This window comes from Lagenorhynchus albirostris, chromosome 6 (assembly GCF_949774975.1).
Source record: "Lagenorhynchus albirostris chromosome 6, mLagAlb1.1, whole genome shotgun sequence".
In the NCBI taxonomy this organism is placed as follows: Eukaryota; Metazoa; Chordata; class Mammalia; order Artiodactyla; family Delphinidae; genus Lagenorhynchus; species Lagenorhynchus albirostris.
The window spans coordinates 63,850,880-63,871,872 of record NC_083100.1 but is presented as its reverse complement, the minus strand read 5'-3'; the positions used below and the strand labels follow the sequence as shown (position 1 = coordinate 63,871,872).

Sequence of the window (20,993 nt, the reverse complement as noted above, 5' to 3'; positions counted from 1 at the left end):
CCCCCAACCACCAAATCACAATTTGATTTGCTGGGTCTAGGGATCAGCATTTTTAAAGCCTTTGGTTTTTCTGATGTGGAGCCAGGATTGCAAACCATGTTTTCATGACCCCTAACAGAAGGGCTACTATAAACCGAGTGGTTCCTTAATAGAAGCCTTGGAAAATGTCCTCCTCACTTAAATGAAACCAAAAGAAACTGTGAATTGAAACATAAAGTCAGGGCTTCCCTGGTGTTGCAGTGGTTAAGAATCTGCCTGCCAATGAAGGGGACACAGGTTCGAGCCCTGGTCCGGGAACTTCCCACATGCCAGGCAGCAACTAAGCCCGTGCGTCACAACTACTGAGCCTGCGCTCTAGAGCCCGCGAGCCACAACTACTGAACACATGAGCCACAACTGCTGAAGCCCACGCACCTATAGCCTGTGATCTGCAACAAGAGAAGACACCTCAATGAGAAGCCCACGCACCGCAACAAAGAGTAGCCCCTGCTCGCTGCAACTAGAGAAAGTCCGCACGCAGCAACGAAGACCCAATGCAGCCATAAATAAATAAATTTAAAAAGAATAAAAAATAAAGTCAGTTTTACTTTTATATAAAAAATTAAGGTATAAAAATTGCTTAAAGAATTATAAGACGTGTACTGATTATTCTGGAGACTGACAAAAGGATTCCAAAATCACTGGTCAAAAAGAAGATCAAACCACAACAATGAAAATTTTTTATAAAGCAAAAAAAAAAATCAATAATGAGATAATAATTGAAAGGTTTTATATAAGCTAGGATGTTGTATCAACTAGGAAACCCTACCTAAGAAATACCACTTATTTGGTATTTGTCCTTGCAAATACCACTCCCGAGCCCTACCCCCAAAGAGATGAGCAGCTTCTGGAGAGAAGGCCCTCTTCTGTGCTTTTGTATAATTCCCACAATGCCACAGTGCCTAACGCAGCTCCATGGGAAATCAGATTAAACATTTGTCCAATTAACTAACTTCTTTATTATTGTTATATTATTAACCTTTAGTCTCCACTGGCTTCCACCATCCAAGTGGAATAAGATACTAAATAAATGAAATTAGCATGAATTATTTACTTATTACAAACTAATAATTACTAGTAGGTGACAAATACTTTGCAAGGCTATTTCTTAAAAACCAGGTTAAGAACACACTAGGACCAATTTCTCACTAAGTTTGGCTACGAATCTCATTAGACAAGTGGTGTAACTCTGGAACTTTACGTTTTACACTGGAATTTCTCATCTCCAAATACGGTCCTGTACCAGGCACATCTACCCAAGGTCCCTCTGGCAAATACCCCACCCTTGCCTTCTCAGTCTTCTCCAACTAGTGCTGTAATACCTGGACATTCTGCCTATACTTCCAGGAAGCCAAATAGCCCCTTACAAAATAAGCATTTCTAAAATGCCCCTTCTTTATTGCAGCATCTCACTCTTAAGTGTGGAACTACTAAGACTACTTTTTCTGAACTTCAGCTCGATTATAAAACGTCTTCTGATCCTTCCCCCACTTCTTACCTACTTATAAATATGACAGACCTATTCAGGCACTTGTTTAGAGTCTGAGTCTCAGTGCATAGGTTTCCATGTCACCAACAAATACATATAGCATGTCTACTAGATGCTAAGGGAACACGGACATGAAAAAAATACTATCCCCAGTCACCTAGTGGCTTATAGTCAAGTAAATATCTCAACTGCAATTTCAATGACACATATTACTGAAAAGCTTATTACGAAGTAAACACACTGGCATTTCAATGTGCCATTTAGTACATCTTTTCCCTTTAAAAGATGTTTAAAGGTATAAGGTACACTGTCTGAGACTGTATACAGCCTTTTTTCCCAGTTTTGAGGTATAACTGACAAATACAATAAGATATTTAACATGATACAGCTTTTGATAACAGCTATAAAAATCCCAAATCAGCAGATTCTGTAAATCACAGTTCTATGTACCTATGCTTTATTTATATGTGCGCCCCTCAAAGTGCATACACAAAAAATGTTAATGGAATACAGTTTGCAAGATCAACCTAAATGCTCAAGAAGAAAGAAATGGTTAATAAACCATTTTGACAGGTAATACTCCTCAGCAGTTAAAAATAAAGAGGTAGATCTAGAGCGACTACTGTGGAAAGATTTCCAAGATATAAGGCAAGATGCAAAATTTTATAGTTTTTATAATCTCATTTATATTTTTTAAATGATATGCTAGACTTCTTATGTACATATTTGTATGTGAACGAGCAGGAAAGGTCTGGAAGAAAACATTGCAAACTTATAACCTCTGGAAAGATAGGACAGTCACAGGGGTAAGAGCGGTAGCAGGATAAAAGTGGTCCTTCAGAGTTATTTCTATTTAATTCTCCCATACCTTTTTACAAGTCTTTGTTGTTTTTTTTTTTGCTGTACGCAGGCCTCTCACTGTTGTGGCCTCTCCCATTGCGGAGCACAGGCTCATGGCTGCTCAGCAGCCATGGCTCATATGGGATCTTCCCGGACCAGGGCACGAACCCGTGTCCCCTGCATCGGCAGGTGGACTCTCAACCACTGCGCCACCAGGGAAGCCCTTTTACAAGTCTTTATGTGCCTCTCAGTAAGGCCTATCCAGACTAACCCTTTTAAAATTATAAACCCCTACCATACTACCTCACCCTCTACCCTATTCTATTTTTTTCCATTACTCCTATTCCATTGTAACAAACCACATAACTTACTTACTTATGAAGGTTATTGGATATCGTTTATCTACTCCCATTGGAATGGAAGCCCCACAAGGACAGGGATTGCACTGTTTTTCTCACTGATGTATCCCCAACATCTACTGAAACAGTGCACACAGTACACACATTTTATATATATAATTTATATTTTTATATATTTATTTTTATATATATATAATTAAGTTTATATCATTTATATGCTTTATGTTTGTTGAATATTTACATATTCAACCATTTTAATTCCCTTTATAATTGATTAAAAAATATTTTTTGCTTCACATCCAAAAAGTGACTTGGTGTGACTGGTAAATCAGGGGGCTACTTTAATCAAAAGCTGAAAGGACACAGGAACCAACACTGAAGAGATTCTGAACACAGCTCAGGATGCTGAAACGCCAGCCTTGCGAAAAATACCCCCCAAAAAACAAAAACAATAAAATGGCGTGGGAAGCTGTGTAATAGCAGAGAGAGCTGGTGATTCCTAAAGTTTGGGGGGAGTGTTTACATTCAAACTAATGTATCCTTCCACAGAAATAAGAAGCTTATCTATATGCTTCCTTAATTATAAGCCAGTATGGGAACAGACATATGCCACTGGGAAATCAAGCGAGTCTAGATACAGTAAGGTGCCTCAGACTTTCAAATTCCACTCAAGAAGGTTGACAGGGATGTTTGATGAACAACTGACAGCATGCTATACACTACTCTTTTTCCTGTCTACGAAGAAAATACGTTTGCCAGAAAGATACTGCTATTATCCAAATAACAGATCAGTTATCAGAGCAATTGCAACGAGTACAGAGTAAGATATTCTCAAAATAAACTTAACAAATCCTCATGAGGAAAGACCTACAGCCATCAGCCTATACTAGTAAGGCAGAATTCCAGTGAATATCTTCCAACGAAAATGTCCTGCAGTGAACCAATAACGAATGATTTCTGAGTCAATGACGCTACTTGAATCATGTTATTTTGTTCTATTTCTAAGGAGAACTGACACTTTTAGTTAGAGTCACTCTTAGAAATAGATGAAAAACCTTGATGTGCACTTCACTCTAGATAAAACAGTGGGCAAGAAGACGGCAGAGTTCATGATAATGGGTTAAGATCATTGCAAAAATCCAGCAGGATATGTGTGTAGCCAACATGTCCTACTGTGGAGCGCACCACCATCCTTCTAACTTCTTGATCAAAGCTCATATTTGATGTACGAAATAGAGAGATTAATTCATATGATAAATATAGGAGGAAACAGGATCTGAAGGAGAGTTACCAGTAGGAGGCAGGCAGACTGAAAAATCCCTAGGAAAGGCCCATCAAGGAGGCATGAGAATGAAAAGAGACTAGAGCCAGGGTGGGGGAGAATGACAGGGGGAAGAGTGGCTTGTAGCTCTGATGCTCTCTTCTTAGATGGTGCAGCTGGTTATTGCCACTTAAAGCAGAATGATAAGATTTACTCCATTTATGTGAAAAAAAAAAAAAAAGATTTACTCCATTTAATTAAAAGGAAATTTAAAAAGAAAGTTGGGATGGATATCATCTGTAGCCCGAAGTCTTCTGTTTTCTTAAAGAGAATTTATCAAAGTACACATTAAATACTAGATTTGTAAAATACTTGGAACTATTTAAATACGCTTAAACTTCCTCTAGGAGAATGAGGAAGTCCTTTGAACTACAGTCATCATTAGTCATTAGAATAATTAACCAGTGGAGGAAGTGAAGTTAATCAAAAGATGACCAGTTCTCAAAGGGAGGCTGAGAAAAGACTGTTCCTTGCCTACTAAGTTACCCGGGAGAGTTAAAAATCAAAACCAACAAATTTAACCTAGAGTTCCTAACCATGTTAATATCTTGCTTTATGGTAAACTAAAAATCTAGGAGACATTTTCCTGTATGCCTAGTATGTTCTCTAAGTGACAGTAATCCTAAGAATTAAGATGAAGTGAGTAACTAATTTGTGCTAAGAACTCCACTGAGTGCTTCATGTATGTGATTTTATCAATCCTCACAGCAATTTTACAAGTATTGTGATCACCCCCATTTGACAGAGGAGGAAACTGAGGCTCAGAGAGTAATCTGCCCCAATATACACGGCTCCAAAGTAACTCAGACAGTATCAAGACCCGCAAAGCCTATGTGCCTTTTCTTTTTTTTTCTATACCACGAGAACAAAGTTTGAAGGTTCTTCCCCAAAGAGATCAGACTGATACTTGTGGGAGGAGGCTGGGGGGGAGACGAGGCAAAGAACTAAATAAATAACCACCACTCACCTCTGGATTTTCTTCTTTTACTCTTCGTGACTGTAAAACAATTACATATTCATTAGTACACACACGCCCCCAAAAACACAAAAATAAAATTGACACAGGTTAGAAAATCATCATCAATGTCATTTTACCTTTTCTTGCGAAAACGCAGCTTTCCCTTCTTCACTTTTTTCATCCATCTCGTCGTCACTCCACTCCCAGTCACCGTCTTCGGTTTTATGAAGGTGACCGCTTGACCCCGGAACTCTTCTCACCTGGACCAAAACAAATCCACCCAATTCTTCACCAGCTGAACACAACCTGTGTTTGCGGGTGCAGCTCTTTGGGTTACACAACACACACTTACCTTGAAAGTAACCTGAGGGGTTATGAATTCAGGGGTAACTAGCAGTGAATACCCCAAAAGACTACACAGCCTCCAGACTCCTACACTCATCCTCTTTCCAAAGATATTAAGTTCTTGAAATGTTTTACTCTGTGTAGAACAAAATATTTTGGAAGAGTACAACACACGTCAGCCAAAGGATCAAGCCCATTTTTCACTTTGGCTTCAGTTAACGCTGTATGAATCACTACACGTGAAAGTCCACGTGGTAGGTTTCAAAACTGCTTAAGGAAATGCATGCAAGCAAGAGACTGAGGACTGAGGGAAGACAAGGGACTCAGGCAGCCTGAAGAAGCATACTAGTCTAGGGCATCAGCCATCTCCAACCTATACCAAAAACGCAAATGTCCTTCTGTTGCCACCTTGCTCTTTTTCAGAACCTGACGTCATGCTTATTTTCCTGGGATTCTGCTCAACCTACTTGAGCAAAACAACACAACATCAAGGCTATTCTTAACACGCCTTTCACGATTGCCAGGAACACAGCAAGACAACCAGCAGCCGTGTCAGATGAACTAAACAGATGATAACAATTTTCTGCCATTATTTCGTATTTTTTTGAGCTAGGGTAGAGATGTGGTCCACGGGGAATGCTCTCCACGTGTCTCTGTGGTTGAAAAGGCAAAACTTTTCAAAGGAGCGGATGACTGAGAATAATGAGCCTCTGACCAAAGTAATTTGCTTTAAAAAATGGACCGAGATGACTCACAGCCATAGAGAACAGAGTTGTGGTTGCCAAGGTGGGGGAAGAGGGGGAGGGAGAGGGAGGGACTGGGAGTTTGGGGTTGGTAGATGCAAACGGTTACATTTAGAATGGATAAACAACAAGGTCCTACTGTATAGCACAGGGAACTATATTCAATATCCTGTGATAAACCATAATGGAAAAGAATATGAAAAAGGAATGCTTATGTGTGTATAACTGAGTCACTCTGCTACACAGCAGAGACAGGCACATTGTAAATCAACTCTACTTCAATTTAAAATACAGAGCAAAACATGGTCTGAGACGTGGTTAAACAAAGCAATGTAGCAAGCGAACATGACGTGAACATAACAACCAGTGATCCACTGATTCAGAGAAACCGCAAGTGGAAAGGGACCTTGGAGACTGTCTAGTCAAACCCCCTCACTTTACAGATGGGAGAACGAAGGCCCAGCAAGTGACCCAAGATATCACACAGGTGTAAAAGCAAAATGAAGGCAAGAAAAAAAGCCTTCAGATTCCCATTCAAATGCACGTTTTCCTATGCCACTGAATGGTAACTGTGAAAAACCAGCTGTCTAAAAATGTCCTGTGAAGAATTTGAAAGAGTATGACATGAAGAAAGACTATTTTCCATAATAGAAACTATCCAGTTATACCACAGGAAGTTCATGAGTTCCAAGGGAAATACCACAGGATTTAGGTGTAAAGTAATCATTCACACATGTTGGATCAATGTGAAGTCATAAACAATGCAGACCTGGGGTTGGGTTTGATTTGAAGGCATTACCATGTGGAACCTGTACAAGTAAGCCTGACCACTTGGTTGGTCTTGAGCTGCGACGTAGAAACTTAAACAAGCAAAAGGTTCTTATTCATAATTGCAAACGGTTGTGCTCAATTTTTTTTAAAAAGCTTTTTTCTCCACTAATTCACCTTCAAAACACTTAGCACTTAGTAAAAACTCCTTCTGTGCTTGGCATAAGATATTTTTTCCACTTGCATTTTGAGTCATTGGAAAGACCTATTTAATGACAGTGATTTTAATGATGCTTATAGATGTTGGCAAGGTACTGTAGAAAAGACGCTGAAACGCACTTCAGGATTTTTTAGAACAGACTGCTCATTTTAAAGCTATAAAGAAATGGATAAAGAAGAGATTTTCTGTTGACATATACAGTAAAATTAATTATTTTCTTAGCAACACTAATCATGACGAGAGCAATACGGAGGAAAATCTGATAATGACTACATTAAAAGAAAGCATTTAAAGCCACATCTACTACAAAACATACTATTAACTAAGAAGTGAGAAGAAGAGTAAAATTGTGGATCATAAACAGAAAAAAACTCTACCTTCACTCAGACTGTAAAACCCAAGCATGGCTGACGAATTAGTATTCTTCAAGTACTCATTCAAAAGATCACAGCAGGGAAATCTCTCTTTCTGAAAAGAGGTAGGGCAGCTTCACACCCTAAAATTTAGTTTATGTTTTTTCCTCTCGCTCTACGTTTACAAAAGCTGTCCGTTTTGTTTCTTCAAGTGGGATCCAACTACAGACAATAAAATGGCCAACTTCTATTTCTATTTTATTTTATAACCCTGACTGTGTCCCTCCTCTTAGTTTTATTTGCTGGAAGAGAGACAGATAAAGCAAAATGTCTAGGATTATAGCCTCAGGCATTGAAAGAAATGGTGGGATGGGCCTTTAAGTAGTAAATATTGATTAAACAAATAAATGTCGAAATTAAGACAACGAACACTCAAAAATCTAGGTAGCATAAAATACTGGTGTAAGCGTAGCAAGAATAAGAACACAAATTTATTCCTTGAGACTGTTGTCTCCGTTTATTGGAAAGGAAAAAACTCGCAGCATAACGTGAAACCCAGGTTTCACAGTGTATTTATGCGACATTGACCTCTGCGGAAGAGACCAGAAAGCAATTTTACAAAATTACATCCTTGTGGGGAGTTTGTAGGGATGACAGGAAGCTTTTAGGTCTTGAGCCAAGGCAACTAAGTTTCATATAGTTTAAACAAATGGGGTTTTTATTTAGGAACTGAAGAATAATCTACAAAATAGATGCTTCAAAAGAAGATGCGTAAAAGCTTCTATCCTCCCCCATCCCCTACCGTGATGAGCATGGAGGTTACCCACCCTCAGAACTCTGACTGCATTCCCGTTACGTCGCTCTTATTCTATTAAATGGCTCACTCACTGAGTAAAGCCAAGAGGTGGTTAAGTGAAATTTTTTCTCTGTTGGCAATTTAAAAAAATAACCCAGTGCTTCTCAGAGAAATGAGCTCAAGTGACAGCTAGAGCTATTCATAAGCCCACAAATTCCTCAGGTCAGAGCTGGCAGTAGCGAGGTTAGACAAAGTTTTACATGCAATAACATTTATTCCCAAAACTGGGAATAAAACACAATTGAGCAGTTCTTTTTATACCATACCTCTGAAAAGGAAAGTAATATTATCTTCTCTTCCTTGAAACAGCATTTTTATGAAAATCCATTAAAGAAATGAAGTTCTGATTCCCACAAAAAGTCAGGCTCCACCGGACAGATAGAGGGAACAACAGTGTGGTTCCCCGGCCAGTTCTTGTGGCCATGGGGTCAGGTCAGAGGCAGAGCCAGGATGGGAAGGCCAGGGAGAGGGAATGGCAGCAACAAGGGACACAGTCCCTGGATCTGTTCCGGGACTCATCTTCCCAGGGGTGCCCCTTCGAACAGGAGCTGTCTATAAATACCAGGACCCAGGATCTCCATACAATATCTCAGGTTGCCACCTGGCCCCAGACACCAGAACAGGAGGAAGGATGTATACAAGAGAGTACAAGAGAGCCAACGGAAGCACTTTCTATACAAGGGGTTAAATATGTTAGAAGTGCAAGTGTGTTTCTCTAACACACTCCTGAACAAAGGATGAATGTGACCCAAAGAAATACTGACCACAGTTGAGTAGAATTCGTCTCAGTACTGCATGCCCTTCCTCCCAAGGCACCGGCCAGCTACTTCCACGGCCACGTAACTTCTCCCTGGAGTGGTATTTCAGGGGCTCCTTGGAATGGTTTTCCCATCTCTGGGAATCCTGTTCTCCACCTCCCCTCCACCTGCCGGACAAACTACGTGCCTGGCTGTATGTAGCCTGAACCCAAGATGGGGAGCCCACCCACCTCACATCTGCCCACCAAGGACACCCTGGACATGGCAGAAAGCAACACCCAGTAACTTTTCTCTCCTCAGGCATTCTACTAACCAGAAGTAGGAAACCTGTTTCTAGTCAACTGCCCTTTATAATGTCCTTGAGGCACAGCCAAGCAAACAAAAAGCCTTCTAAGTCATCAGAAATTAAACACCCAAAAATAAAATTAGACTCACCAAGTTTTCAGCAGTAAATATTTGCCTGTCCCCATAGCTTATACTCTGACATTGGCCCCTGTGCCCCCCAGCTCTCGGGCACCTCCGTCCCACGCCTACTGCCTGGCCTTACTGTGCTCTCAGGCCCTCGGTCTGCTTCCGCCTCTTCCACCAACCCCGCCTGGCTTCTCCCGTATCATATAAAGCCCGGAGCCCACAGCTGACGCTCTTGAGGCTGCACTTGTTAGTTCCCCATGGCCCCGTGCCCGTTCCTGGCCGCCCCACACCTGGAGGAAAGCCTGGGCTCAGCCTGAGCCAATGGAGAGGAGGCACACTGCCTGGTGATGTCACAGGGGACCACTGGCCACTCCTAGTCGGGGCAACAGTCCTGCTACAACGCTGCCACTCAAAGCGTGGTCCCCAGATGAGCAGCAACAGCATCACCTAGAAATGCTGAATCTTGGGCCCCACCCCAGACCCACTAAGTCAGTATCTTCCTTTTCGCAAGCTCGCCGGTGATTCACATGGTCCCTCAGATTTGAGAACTTGTGCTCGTTGTTAGTCTGGTCCCTCAGGTTTGAGGAGTTGTGCTCATTGTTAGTCTAAGTCCGCCTCCCCAGCCCTTGATACCAGCTGTTACTCATGTACCAAAAGTGACTCAGCACTTGAAACATATTAACTAATTTAACCTTCACAGTAGCCCTGGGAGCTGAGAACCATTTTATTCCCCCCGTTTTTTCAGAGGGAAAACCGAGGCGCAGGGGAATTTAAACAACCGGCTGGAGCTCAAGCAGCTGGGAGTGAGGGCGTTGGAAGTCCCACCCCAGACTCCAGGGCTATCCCCTGCTGCCGCTACTCACAGGAGTGCCCATCTTGCCCTACCCCACTCACCCCAATAACTTCACCTGCGACCCTGAGAGCAACAGGGCCATCCAACTTATACCCCAAGCTTTCTATTCCCAAGAAAAGTCTTCACACCCTCACCCCCCTGTGCCTCTTTCCCTCCAGTGTGTAACGAAAATGGATTCCTTTTCCTTTACAACACCAACGCCTCCTACTGTGCTCATTTATTCATTCACTCATTCATTCCTTCAAGACACAAACAGCCAGGCTCTGGATCCTCTACATCCATCACAAACATGTGTAAGTATCTCCTATACTTCTTCCCCCAACAAAAAGGGCGGGGAGGGGGCTCAGTTTCTGCTGCTTCCATCACTCCATCACTCTCCCCTCTCACTGTCAACATTTTTCTAAAGAGCATCTCTGACTGCTGCCCTCACTTCCTCAATCTTTAGTCTCATACAAAATGTTATCTGTCCGCATTTGGCCACGAAAACTGCTGGCTTTCTCTCCCCAAGATTTAACAACGTCACAATTGTGTGATTCAGCACTCCTCTCTGTTGCTATAATGTGATCCTGCAGACACAGCTGAAATCCATTCTTCCGTTGTTTCACACTCTTTCCAAACCTGTGTTGGTAACCTTTCTCCTCCTCCTCTCTTGTCCTGCTCTGTCTCCTGCTGTTCTCTGTCTTTAACACAAAAATGGTTGCTCTTAGCCCACTACATGCTCTTAGCTCACTAGACGACGTTGTCTAGTGACCTAAAACACACAGTCTCCAGAGCCCCCTCTCTCCATGGAAGTCAATGACCTTGGAGACTTCATCTCTTAGTCTTGTTTTGCAAATGCTCTGTTGGATATGAACATCTGATCGATTTCTAGCTCGCCATCTCCAGCCCATTTATTAATGCTCCACCCCAGCCTCACTCTGACACTTCTGCAGGGTCACCTGTCTTAGTTAACACTTCCGGGGTGCAGCTGACTCATGCTAGCTCAGGAGAGCCCACTGTTAGCGTTTCAGAAAGTTTACAAGACACCTGACTTCACAATGCTCACTTAAATTGGCCAGGATAGGAGTATTTACACAATGGAAATAGAAAAATAGTACAAATTAGGATTTGCACTCTCCCCTTACTGCCAAAGCAGCAGTTCTCAAGGTTTACAAGCACGCCACTGACCATAAGACTCAGCTCACGGAAACATTTTAAAATTTGACAACATTTCACAAGAACTTAGTAGTTATTCCTGGAAATAACTACTTTCCTTTGCAATGGCAAATATCTCAATTTTCTTACACAAGCCTCTCAAATCTCACCTTTAAAAGCAACACAGTAACTGATTTTTATATACCAAACATATACCAATATAAGTACGGGAGCAGGGGGGAAACTATCTTAACATTTCTCAAACTGATACATATGGCTTGGGATAACACTTCTTATGAAAGCATCATGAGGAAACATAGGGCTATATATTTTTTTAATGTAGATAGAAGTGAAAAGGGTGTCCTCTGAAAAACTGTGTTAGATGATGCAAAAATTGGTTTTATGATAGTTACTGCCAACACTGCAAGTCAGAGCGTAAATAATACTGCTTGATACACAGTAAGAAAGGAGAACAAATGGTGTATTTCTAAATAAAAATGTTTTGTGCAAGTTATTTAACAGTTATATATAGTTATCCTAATAAATTATTATGAGTAGATATTCTGTTATTTCACCTATGTCCATAAGTGTTCATAAGTTCAAACTGACCAGAAAACTTTTTTTTTCTAATCTTTAGATTTGGAAAGTAAAGTATCACAGTATTTTCAAGCTTCCTTTGTATCTAGGAATGCATGATAAATTTTACAAACAGGATCAAAAATTTTATACCTGATTAATTTTTCTGCAAAATGGAAACAAAGATCCTTCTAGTTAAAGCATGAAACTAGGGTCTCAAATTTCCTGTAAATATTAACATGACAACAGATCAATGGTAAGCGTAAATATCACTGAAAGATTATTCATTTTGTTTATAACAATTTGGAACCTTGATTATTTGATAGATTATTTGGGAGAAGTAAAATGGTGAAAGATGGAGAACTACCAGCCTAGTTGACATTTCTGTCTGTACCTTCTAATCCCAGAAGAAACAGAAATACACATATAAATGTATTATTTCTACAATGCATGGGTATGTATGTGTGTGTGTTTGTATATACATATAAAGTTTCTGCATGAAGCATTCACTGGATAACAAGGCACATATTTCCTAGAAATTTTTTCAATTTAAAATAAAATTCCATTTTGGGTTAAAAAAAAAAAAAAGACCTCTGAAACTCCCCCACCCCTGTCATTTTGGCCAAAGGGCACAGTCATATAAACTTTCTAACATGATGCCTGGCACATAAATAAACACTCAAGACATGACAGGTGCTATTATCATGAATATTACCATCTCTCTCACAAGCCAAATCTATCAAACACTATATTCTGCAGATTTTACTTCCTCAGCTACCATTGTGCTGGATCAGGGCCCCTTCAACGTTGATCTCCTGTCTCTCCTATTAAAGCAAACTGCTAATCAATCCTCTGGCCTCTACACTCTTGCCTATTTTATCCTTCATATTGCCACAAGTCACAGATTAGAACTTTCTCTAAAAGAAAAAAAAAACGAGTTCACTATCGCCTACAGAATGAGTTCAGATTCCTTAATATTCCAGTCTCTCCATACCCTTGCTCCAAATTACCTTTTCAAGACTTATTTCCCACCACATGCCATCAGACACCCACAATACAGTTTTGTACAAATTAAATACTTACACAACTCTACCTTTTTACATGTGTATCACATACATATCTTGGCCTGATCTGCCCTTCCACAATCTCTACTTACCTCTTTTCTTCCAATCCAAGAAGCTTCACTGGTATTTTGCCTGCACCTTTATATCATTCTACTCTGTGTTACATTTAACAGATGACATACTGAACTGTATACTCTTACAGGGAAGAGAGCTAGCTTTAGCCTTTTCAAAGAATCATTTATTCAGTCAGTCAACAAAGTCTTATTTAATACCTGCCTTGGTGACAAGTTCTAGACAAAAGACAAATAAAATAAAAGCCTACATCCTGGAGTAGCTCACAATCCAGAGAGGTGGACAGACATTTAAGCTAATAATTTCAAGAAAATGTGAATGCTACAACAGAGATACAAACGCTGTGAAATCTCAGAAGAGAGGATGACCACCTGTATAACTCACCAGGCAGAGGAAGTGGAGAAGTTATTCCACCCAGTGGGAAGGTATGAACTTATAGAGTTCTGCTGACTCATGTGCAGGGCTGGGTCACATGGGACTGGGGCTGGTCTAGGGGCTGGGTTTAAGGAAACAGCTAAGAATAAGGCTGGAAAGCTGTGTGGAACACTTGTACAATAAGAATGGCCACTTCAAAGGCCTGCGGGAACCAGGTAGGAAATGGAAAGCAGACCCAGTGAGGACCTGGGAGGTCTGGACAGGGCCAACCTCATCACCACCACACACACCCAAAGGGAGTGCCCAGCATGAGCTGACTGCTGCCACAGGAAGGCATCCCAGTGTTGCCAGATCTTCTGATTCTTCCAGAGAAGTGGATTTTTATGTGAATGCTCTTGATTTTTTTTCATGTTAACAAGTGTACATCAAGATAAAATAAAATTCTCCTGCACAGCCTAAGAAATGATGTGTCTGTGGGACAGTTTTGGCCTGTGAGTTGCACCCTCTGTGGTCTACCAAGTCAGGGGGCTTAGAATTCAGACAGTGGAAAAGCAGAGAGGCTTTCCAGTGGCCACGGGGGGTGGGGGTGGGGGCAATGATCCAATCTGGATTCCTGAAAGCAGACGTACTGGGACTTCAGGGTGACAAAGGCCAGAAAGAAAAACAGTAGTGTTACTGGTTCCAGGAACTACTGACATGTCACTAATCACACTCAAACTGTGTGACTTAAAGCAACAACAGTCCCAGGAGCCTCCGGGGCAGTCAGACTGGCTTCCTTGGTGGCCTGGGTTCCTAGCAAAAGTGCTTCAGCTCCACTCTGACCCCAAATCAGAACAAGCCCTTCCTGAATTCCTGACACGCAAGATAATGGAAGATAATGAAAGGACTGTTGTTTTAAGAAGGTGGTTAGTGAGGGCGTAAAGGAAAGCGAGGAGAATATTACTGGATGTTGGAGGATGAGAGGACCCGGCTGTGCAGTGACAGAATTTGGCAACACTGATATCTGCGGTAAAGCGGGAACAGAAATGGACCTAATGATCTAGCTGAAGAGATTTCCAGGCAGAGTACTCGAAGTGACACCTGGGTGCTGCTCGCTGCCTGTGATAAAACGTGAGCAGAGAGAGATGAGAGAAAAGGACACACCGTGAAATACAAAATGGTTCCTCATCCCCAGCCTCTCCAGACATCCAGCAGTTCTCAAACCCAGCCAGGGCTTCAAGGCAAAGACCAAATCCAGGGTGTGACTGTGTGACACTCTGTTAAGACTTCAGAAAGATCTAAGGCGGTGCCTTCTGGACACTTTCAAACAGACCTAAGGCTTTCTAAGGCTCGGAAGAGCAAACCTTGCAGAAACTCTGCATTACATAATAAGGCTTCTGAGAATCTTAAGGGTGTGGTCCCTCAGCGTCACAGGGAGCCCAAGGTAGACAAAGCATCTTGAGGTCATGGCTCTTGTCTAAGACATGAACCCATCAACATTCAAAGAAAACCCACAAAGTTTTTTAGACATTTGTACTGTGAAATTACTTCCAGGTTCGACTAAAACAGAGAGAGTACAAAATGAAAAGAGCATTCAGCTCCCGAAACTTTTAGGGGCAGGAAGCAGTCTGAGAAGGCTACTCAGCTGCAAACACTGGCTCTTTCTTTTTTTTTTTTGCGGTACGCGGGCCTCTCACTGCGTGGCCTCTCCCGTTGCGGAGCACAGGCTCCGGATGCGCAGGCTCAGCGGCCATGGCTCACGGGCCCAGCTGCTCTGTGGCATGTGGGATCCTCCCGGACCGGGGCACGAACCCGTGTCCCCTGCATCGGCAGGTGGACTCTCAACCACTGCGCCACCAGGGAAGCCCTGGCTCTTTCTTTTGAAAAAGGAAGGGTCACTTAAAAAGTAGAAGTAGGATCCCAGAGCGTGGAACCAAGAGCCAAAGAGAGCAGTGGAAGAGGAACAGGCAGCAGGCAACTGGCCAAATTCCACAACTGCCATGGTCCCATGTGCCTCTGGTTTTCCCTCTTTGGGGCAGACCTTTAAGAGGCCTATCCTCCTGTTGTGTTCTGGGTGTGTGTCAGGCACACGATTAGAGGGTAAGGCCCTTGACTTTAAGCCTGAGCCTGAAGCCATAATGGGATGAGACTTCTGGAGGGTTTTGGAAGCGCAGTGTGTGTATTTTGCATGTGGGAGAGATGTGAATTATTGTGGCCAGAGGGTAGACCAGGGCAGACTGCTTTTCTCCAAAGATGCCCATAACAGTACCTCCTGCCTCACGTGTTCTTCCAGAATCTTACCACCCTCACTGTCAAGAGACGGAGTCCAGTGTCCTCTCTTTAAACCTGGGTGGGTCTGTGCCTTGCCTGTAACCGACAGAACCAAGCATCAGAAAAGGTGATGCCGTTTCCAACCTTGCTCACTGGAATATGGGCAGCAGATGCCTGCAGCCACTAGATAAGCAGTCCGACGGCCCTGAGGCCTCCATGCTGCCAGCCCAGAGAGAACCCATGAAGACAAGGCCTGACCATCTGACTGAAGCTGCACATGACCAGAGGGCAGCCTGCTAACACTATCCCAAACCCCTGACCCACAGAAGCTTATTAAAATGACTGTTACTGTCTGAAGCTGCTATAATCAGAATAAGGATGGTGATGAGGTTATTTATTGAATTTCATTTCCATTTTTGTGTAGTTAGGAATTCTTTAAAAATTCGTAGGTCATATTTGATACCCCTTCCCATGACAAATGACAGGCTCTACCATACTTTGCTCCTTGGTCAGTGTTTTCTGACTGGATTTTCTGGGCATCTGAACCCTCAGATTTTAATTTATACTTACACATTTTTTTCTGTCTGACCCTGTTATTACTCATTAAAATACCAAGAAGAAAAAAGTCCATCTCTATCAATGATAGATAACTGGCTACAGCTAAATCTTGGACCTTTTGCCAGCGATTTGCATTAACTATTTTTTTTTGACCTCTTGGAATTCAATGCTTATCTGGTTCTGCTAAAATTTGGCATTCCCTTTTGCTAGAATGTAAAAGGAGAGAATTGAAACGTTCTATAGGCAACTGGAAGAAATTCTAGAGAAACAAAGACTCTTAGAATTCAATAATAACAATTCAAAACACCGGGCTAGTTCAGTGAAGGACACACTTGTAGCGACTTCTTATAATGCTTGAACAGTTTCCAATGTGAAAGAATCAAATTTGATAAATGTCGCTCTTCAGATAATGACAATGGAATTTTGTAACTTCGGAAATCCAACATGAAAGGGCAATGCCGTGAGAGAGAATGTTCTGGAAGCTGGAAGGGAGCTATTCTGAAGCAGCAGCACAAAACAAAAAGTAATTAGATTTCTTATTCTGTTTGAGTCCTATCAAACCTCCAATATGGCATTTCCCCAAGTTAGGGTGACAAAGAACAATAACAACAGCCAGAAGCCAAGAGAGCAGCATCCAATTTTGCAGCTACCGTCTTTGAGAAGGAAAGCTCCTGCTGGACTGGGTGCCAAGCTGATCTGTGACTTCAGCTAATAAAGAAAACAATGGGAACGTTCTGTCCTGGTAAGACAAATAACACAGATGAGAAAAACCAAAGGGTGAAAAGGGAGAATAAATGTTTGGCAGTGGAGCAGAGCCAAAGATGCTCTGGATACAGCAATGAGTTACCAAGTTAACTTAATTGCAGGGGGAGGAGGCGTGGGAACGTGAAAGAAGAGCATACAGCCAAGTGCACGTAGCTCCAGGCAGGCAGCAGAACTGACCACGAGGACCAGAAGAATTCTAACAAGCCGCAGAGAGACCCACTGTGATGGCTGGGTTTAGGTGTCGACCTGGCTACGCTACCGTCCGCAGTTATTAATCAAACACTAATCTAGGGGTTGCTCACTCCATCAGCAGTAGAGAAGAAACGTTCCCTCTGCCCCTTCACACTTTTGTATCTTCTGAATTTTTAATCATTATTATCTATGATGCTATCAGTTGGAAAACAGGTATTTAAAAATGAAAGATACACATATGTTTTTTAAAAAAAATTCAAACAACATGGGAGTGTATAAAACAGAAAGTAAAAGTAACCACTTCCTACTTCTAAACGATGTTCAAAGACATGACTTTTCCAGGAGGGGAGGAAGTGATGGAAATATGAGCTTTCAAACAAATTCTCAAGACTGAAAATGATGAAACCTTCTAAAACCTTGATGTGACAAGGGGATCAACTTATGTGCACCTGCATTTACTACAAGTGTAACAATTTAGGATTTCCAACACTTTTAATGTTTGATTTTTATGCAATGAATTCTGGAATGAAGACTCACCATTACAGTAAACTATTTGGTCAATGAAATGATCATCGAATTTTTGCACACATAGGACATGTACTGACAGGAGCTGGTGCTTGTCAGTGCGCTGCCTCTACATTTCTCTTAGCCAAGTGGATGAGTTTGTGTTCTTCTATATTATGTCCAGAGTAATGGATTCTGCTGTTTTTGTTAATCTGGTATTTGCTACGAAATTCCAAAGATATTAAGAAGATGTTCCAGCATGTAAGAAAATCTGGAGCTGGGAAAGCACATGGCCTGGTGGTAAGACACAGTTCAATCTATTCTGAGTCCTTATATATTTAGAGTATCTTTTATTTAGTAGGTGACAAATATATATTTGCTAAATGCATAAATAACGTTTTTTTGCTGCCCAAAAAATAGCTTTGCCAAAGCAAAACTCGCACCAGGAGGGAACTTCTCCCCATCCTTTTCTCACCATTTCCCCTGGAGAGGGATGTCAGGGGCGGCAGACACAGCATCATGGGGTTGCTGAAGGGATATGGGGGGGAAAGGCAAGTTAAGACCCCATGACATCCTGAAACCCTTTTAGCTCCTCACGGCCATAATCCCTAGAGTCAGAACATACCTGAAAATTGCTGCAGTGAACAGAAAACCCGGCTCTGTGAACCAGCACCCAATACAGACTACTACTGCATAACAGATACTTAAAACGTGTTAGTTGGAGAAATGAACGAGTTAAATCATCCTTGGATAAAACATACACAGTAAAGTTCTCTGCCAAAATATCTCAACCTGCAGCTCAAAGGCATTTTATCACGTCCTCAGAAAGCTACTACCCTTTGCCATCGTGGACCCTGTCATTGTGGTGACATGCTTAACAGATGCGTATGAGGAAGCTGAGGGGCTAAATTTCTTCCTCCTGTTTAAGGAAAGCAGCAGCTGGTGTCAAGGAAACTCTGGGCTTTCCTCTAAGCATCTGAAGATCTCGAGACGAAAGGCATAGTTCTAAACGTCAATTAACAGCAAAGCTGGTGATCAAAATGGATGGGCCCATCTGCCTCGGAGACAACATATTAACAACCCACTGTGCTGGGAATAATTCAAAGAAGCAAACAAGTCCGTGGTGGTCAGCTGAAATCGTGTTCCCTTTGTAATGGACTCAGTTCGCTATCCTGCTGTCTGCAAAGGGCAGAGACTTCAGATGGGGGTTTAGTTAGAAAACAAAAAATACACACACAGCACTGACTTACACTTTGGTTTGAAAGTGTGAAGAGTCTGATTCCAGTACAAATTTGAACTGATAAGAAAGAAGAGCCAACAATGACATCATAAGGTCTCTAAAAACATACCTCATGTTGAAATCTCTACTCTCTCCCATTCCGTCTGTCTTTACAGACCACTCCACCCAAGTTATCATCTTATGTCTTACTCAGTCTAAAGTTTCAAAAATGTAACAGGGGACAAGGAATACCCTGCATGGTCATTTTTCCACAAGGGGCTGAAGCCTCTGAGAAGGATGAGATAGGAACTGCCCAGACCACTGCCCGAGTCCCGGATGGTGCGGTGTTACAATCACAACAGCACAATCTAACGGTGGTGCTATATTCCTGGATTCTCGGGTCAAAAAGGCAAAACGATGACCACCGTATGTGCAGAAAGAGTGACACGCGTCCACAGGAGTGTCAAAATGGGGTGAGAAGCAGACCTTCAACTCCCTCCTGTTCCTGGCTTCTACATTTTCCTACATTCACCTTTGTTAAGGCTTTTTTTTTTTTAAACGAACTGTCCTGCCATTGAGATTTCATCTTTACACCCCAACTCTTCACACTTCAGTATTCTCAAAGCAATCCTTAGACTTCATATCATTTTACCTGTAAATACTTCAGCACACATCTCTAATAGAGAAGAACATTTCAAAACACGATCACGATATTTTCACGAACAACAAAATCACCAATGATTCCTTAGTAGAATTAAATATCACTCTAGCTTCAATCTTGTCCCACTATCTCAAAAATGTCTTTTTCAGTTATTTATTCAAAAAAGGATCTAAACAAGACCCATATACGATCCACACTCTTAAATCTGTAATAGTTCTCATTAGGGTCTCTCTTAAAAAGCACGCCGTCAGGGCTTCCCTGGTGGCGGAGTGGTTGAGGGTCCGCCTGCCGATACAGGGGACACGGGTTCGTGCCCCGGTCTGGGAGGATCCCGTGTGCCACGGAGTGGCTGGGCCCGTGAGCCATGGCCGCTGAGCCTGCGCATCCGGAGCCTGTGCTCCGCAGTGGGAGAGGCCACAGCAGTGAGAGGCCCGCGTACCGCAAAAAAAAAAAAAAGCACGCCATCATACCCACTTAAGCAGGCTCTGACTTAGATGCCGCTTTTTCAACTAGAAAGACACCATAAGAGCCTCATTGTTTTCTTATTGCTAACAAGAAACACCACCTCCAGCGGGAGAACACTCACTTCCTTTACATCACCGGGAAAATTAATTCTCAGTAATAAATTTTTAGAAGGCTCCAGCATAAAAATGCTCCAGACAGGAGTTTCATTTCTAGGGCAAGGTCTCAGCTGTGTTTCAATTCAATGCTGAAAAGGCCCATAAATTCTATTTTTGTTAGTTCATTTAGTACTAAGAAGAGATTGCCAGAGCAGCAAAGTAAGTAACATAGATTTCCCTGTAAAAGATTCCGAAAAACTATATATTCTAATTCATGTATTTGCCAAAGACAATTATCCGTCCAACCACTGATTTAAAAAGAAAAATAAAAGAAAGAACATAGTTGTATATTCTCATGGGGTTAATTTTGTTTAAAAAAAAGGAGCAAGGAGCTCCTTTTAACACCAAGGAGCTCTGGTGTCCTTGGTAAGGGCCGGGGGCCGGGGTGGGGTGGGAGCACGCATTGAAATATAAATGAGTTTTACAAGTAATCCAAGTCTTATTGTGGGATCTGACGCTCTTCTTCTAAGGATCCAAACATCTCATACCATCTGCTAATCGGTAGTAAAGCTAAATATATTCGGATGCCATCATTTTTTTTCTTTTTCTGCCTAATGCCAGTAAGAGTCCAATGTCTAACCTGTAGATAGCTAAGACTGGAAAGTTAGAAGGCACCCAGAAAATTCAGAAAATGTATCATTAGTTCTTGAGTCGAGAGGCTCTGCATGTGTGTGTGTGTGTGTGTGTGTG

General features: G+C 42.0%; 1 protein-coding gene across 3 annotated transcripts in view; it reads right to left on the bottom strand.

Moving 5' to 3' along the window:
- Positions 1-20,993, bottom strand: part of STK39 (serine/threonine kinase 39) — a 301,230-nt gene that overhangs the window by 119,068 nt on the left and 161,169 nt on the right. For all 3 annotated transcript variants that reach the window (XM_060152718.1, XM_060152717.1, XM_060152716.1), the window contains 2 exons: positions 5,144-5,266; positions 5,016-5,045 (listed from right to left, as the gene is read on the bottom strand). In XM_060152718.1, coding sequence (XP_060008701.1) covers positions 5,016-5,045; positions 5,144-5,266 — 153 coding nt within the window. The remainder of the gene's footprint in view (positions 1-5,015; positions 5,046-5,143; positions 5,267-20,993) is intronic.